At 37.7% G+C, this 3,722-nt stretch overlaps 1 protein-coding gene across 1 annotated transcript; it reads right to left on the reverse strand.

Annotated features, from left to right (window-relative positions):
* Positions 1 to 252: 252 nt before the first annotated feature.
* Positions 253 to 1,929, reverse strand: LOC126828370 (protein PRQFV-amide-like). Its single transcript, XM_050558145.2, has one exon. It carries the CDS (start codon positions 1,891 to 1,893, stop codon positions 370 to 372), a length of 1,524 nt encoding a protein of 507 aa, XP_050414102.1. The 5' UTR covers positions 1,894 to 1,929; the 3' UTR covers positions 253 to 369.
* Between the last annotated feature and the right edge of the window lie 1,793 nt (positions 1,930 to 3,722).

A 3,722-nucleotide genomic window follows, 5' to 3' on the forward strand; every position in this document is an offset into this window, starting at 1 on the left:
TGAATTCTCCTCCGGCTTCTCACCCGTTGCTAGGTACCACGTCAGCCAAGTCACGTGACACTAACATGACCTCTTTTAATATATTTTTTATAGCAGGGGTATTCCCTCACGAAAACAGTGTTTTGAAGCAAAATTTTGATAGATTAATTAGTTTGAATATGTTTTAGTCCAAATATATCATCAAATCACTCAGTTTGTACGCGGGAAGGTATCTTTAAAGAAAAAAATAACAACCAAAAAACAATTGAAATACTCAGTATTTTACTCACACGCCGACCACTTGTAACAATACGTATATATATAATAATTCCATATTTTCACATAAAAGAATCTTTATCGTATCATATAACATGTATTTTTGAGAAACAATCACTTCCCGATAAATTCTCGAAGTCTTTTATTGTTATGTATAACCGGAAATATCTGCGAAGATACAGCTCTTGCAAACCGCTTAATTATCAGATCAGTTAATTTTGTTTGACCACTTTTATTATTACTCGACTGCTGCATACTGCTGGGGTGTATAGCTATTTTGCCGTTCTTATCTAAAGTGCTTTGACGTCTTTTTCCAAGGAAATCTCGAAGACGTTTTGTAACTGCTGGGTAGTCGCTGTTATATGTGACCGGCCTATCCAAGTATTCCATCGAGTCTCCCCGTCGCACAGATCGTTTATCGAAAAAGTAACCATGTCGCCATGATTTATTCTCGGATATCTTTTCAGGAGAAAATGACACCATCCTCTTATCAACAGTATTCCTCAGTCTTTTGCCTACCAAATTTCTAATTCGCTTCTGATTTAACTGATGTTTGTTGCCCATGATCCGTGTTTGTAATTTCTGTCGTTGAATTTCATGCCAGTTATTTTTCACGTATCGGTCACCATAGGTATTACACCATCCTTTGCTTGGTACAACCACTTCTTGTTTAGAGTATTGAAATAAAGATCTCTTTCTTCGTCTGTGTTGTAATTTCGACATGTGATCTGGTTGTGGACTAGATATTCGTTTATCTTCTTTTTCATTGTTTTCATTTTCCCCCTTATTGCCTTGTTTTCCAACAACCATGCCAAATCTGTTTCCTACATGGACATCACGTCTGCTGCGTGGGTGTTCAAATAAAAATTTGACAAGACGTTTCGTCATTACATTTTGCAAATGCTTATCTTCATTTAAATCAGTCACACGAATCCCGAACCCTCGCTTACCAATAAAATTGCGAAGTCTTTTCTTTACCTCTTCCTCATTTTGGGTGGATATTTGTTTATCGAGAATTTCGTTGTGTTTCTGTTCCTTAACAAACTTCAACCCATGTTTTCGAACAAAACTATTAAATATGTTACTACTGTGGTGTCGTTTTCCAATGAAATTCCTCAAACGTTTTCTGTCTACATTAGCAATCATGTTTTGTGGATTGACAAAATGCTGACCCCTGCCATAACTTTCTTCTCGTTTTCCTACAAAATTTCTTAAGCGTTTTCTAATGACATTTCGTAAAATGTCATTTTTACTGCTTTGAACTACATCACGCTTTCCAACAAAATTTCGCAAGCGTTTTCGAATAAAAGTTATAAACGGTTTATTCGTGTCTGGTTCTGTATAGGGAAAGTCATTTTTTTCCTTCTGCACGATTCTTGTTTTTTTATCACGAAAAGATTCAAAATCAGGTTCATCACTGTAACGTTTACCCACAAAATTACGCAATCTTTTCCCAACAAAGTTACGCAGCCTTTTCTCACCAGAAATTAACCGACCGTTCCCTTCTTTTTTTTTAGCTCGTTCATCCACAAAAAATCGTTTAAATTTTCTTACACGTTGGTTCTCTGATTTTACTATTTCATTTAGACATAATATTCCTATTGTTAATATGAACAGCACATTTCGTCTTGACCACATCTTTCTTTGACTATTTGCTCTGAAGTAACTAATAAATGTAAATAGGACTCCACCTTATATCACAAGATTGACGTGTGTATGAGGGTTGTTCTATCATCAAACTATAAACCCACACACTTCTACGATCTATAACCGCTAAAACTAAGGTGCTTGCTGATATAATATTTAGAGGGGTGGTCTGTAAAAGACCACACATATAGAGATCCACTCGATAAACATATAATTGTCAATCTATCATAACAGACAGAAATTGCTCTAGCACGCTTCACATTACTAAAACTTAGGAAATGGCAACCGAGGGCGTATATTCGTGCGTTACGCCGGTTGGTATAGGGATATGATTGACAGACATGTCAACCACCGAAGTCGCGTGTTATTGATTAATTGGAATATCGGCAAAACTTTTATCTACAAAATTGTCGTTGGTAAGTCTTTGCCTTTGGGATAAATGCCATGTCTTAAATAGGTGGAGTTGTCAACTATCAATCTCGGTATTCCGAATTTAATTTTCAGAAGCCACCTTTTATCCAGTTCAAGATGTCAGCCACACAGGAGATGGAAAAAGGATTCCAATGCACAAGTTTTCAAAAATAACGAAAGGCATCGAGAAATCATTTATTGGTTTCGCGTAAGCATGACAGGAATTTCTATGACCCTCCCACCCCCCTGTACATTATGTTTTTCGTTTGCAGTCAAGTAATTTTGTGCTTAAATTGAGAGTTATAGACTTAGAAATGAAATGAAATAAAATGAAATGGGGTATAACGTCCTACTATTCTGCTCCGAACTGGGCTAATGAAGACGGGAATACGCCATACAGTGTGCTATGAGTATGAGGGAAATTTTGCTCGGACAGTGGCACTACGGCCTACTTTTATATTATATCGAATTCCAACTGTCAAGGGATCTTTTACGTGCACGCCAATGTGTACACGGGGCCTTGGGTTTTCGCTCCATTCCAACGACTAGACAGCTGGAACCACGCTGGAAAATCTGGACGAACTTTCTCGGCCTATGCAGGGATCGAACACCCGATCTCCAGGCTAGCGAGCCAGCGTCTTACCCACTTAGACACCGTGACCCCCTATAGACTTAGAAGCGACTTGTAAAACTATTGTATTTCAAATGATTAGCAATGATTGTTTTTTTTCCAATTGTATATTTGTTGTGGGAAGAAATAAAATCTACAAAGACAATAATAGATTTAAAATATTGTTAAAAAATCAAGGGAAGGTACGCCCAGTCTGTTGTACTATGGTAAGTATAAAATACTCTCTAAATTAAGTTGATCTGTATAGCCTATTCCTCATGAAATCACTATAAGATTATTTTATTCAATTTCCAATTCCCCATTAAAATAAGATAAGAATGAGATAAGAATAGTCTCAACACTGATATTCTCTATCACCCAGACAATTATTTATGGTGGCTGTTAGCGGCCATTCTAAATCCTCGACTTGTCTGATTGAAAAGCGATAAGTCACGGAACGACAAAATCAACCCGACAACACGACCGTCTTCATTAGCCCAGTCTGAGCAGAACAGTAGGACGTTAAAACCCACTTCATTTATTTTCCGACGACGCGAGAATATTACCCGACAATCGCCGCCTTCGTTTTGTTGTCTTTTCGGGTCAATCGCCGCCTTCGTTCTGTTGTCTTTTCGGGTTACTTTTGTGGACTTGTCGCCTTCACAACCAGACAAGTCGAGGAAAACAGATTTGTCGACTGGTCGTGCCGTGGTTTGTCGCATTCAAAATCCGAGAAAGATTATCTTCGAACATAATCAGTGCGCATGAGCAGACCTTCTTCAGTTAAGTATGAAAGCCA

Source organism: Patella vulgata, chromosome 7 (assembly GCF_932274485.2).
Source record: "Patella vulgata chromosome 7, xgPatVulg1.2, whole genome shotgun sequence".
In the NCBI taxonomy this organism is placed as follows: Eukaryota; Metazoa; Mollusca; class Gastropoda; family Patellidae; genus Patella; species Patella vulgata.

Excerpts from the sequence above, each read along its gene's own strand:
- LOC126828370 (XM_050558145.2), bottom strand. The coding sequence starts at position 1,893 with ATGTGGTCAAGACGAAATGTGCTGTTCATATTAACAATAGGAATATTA.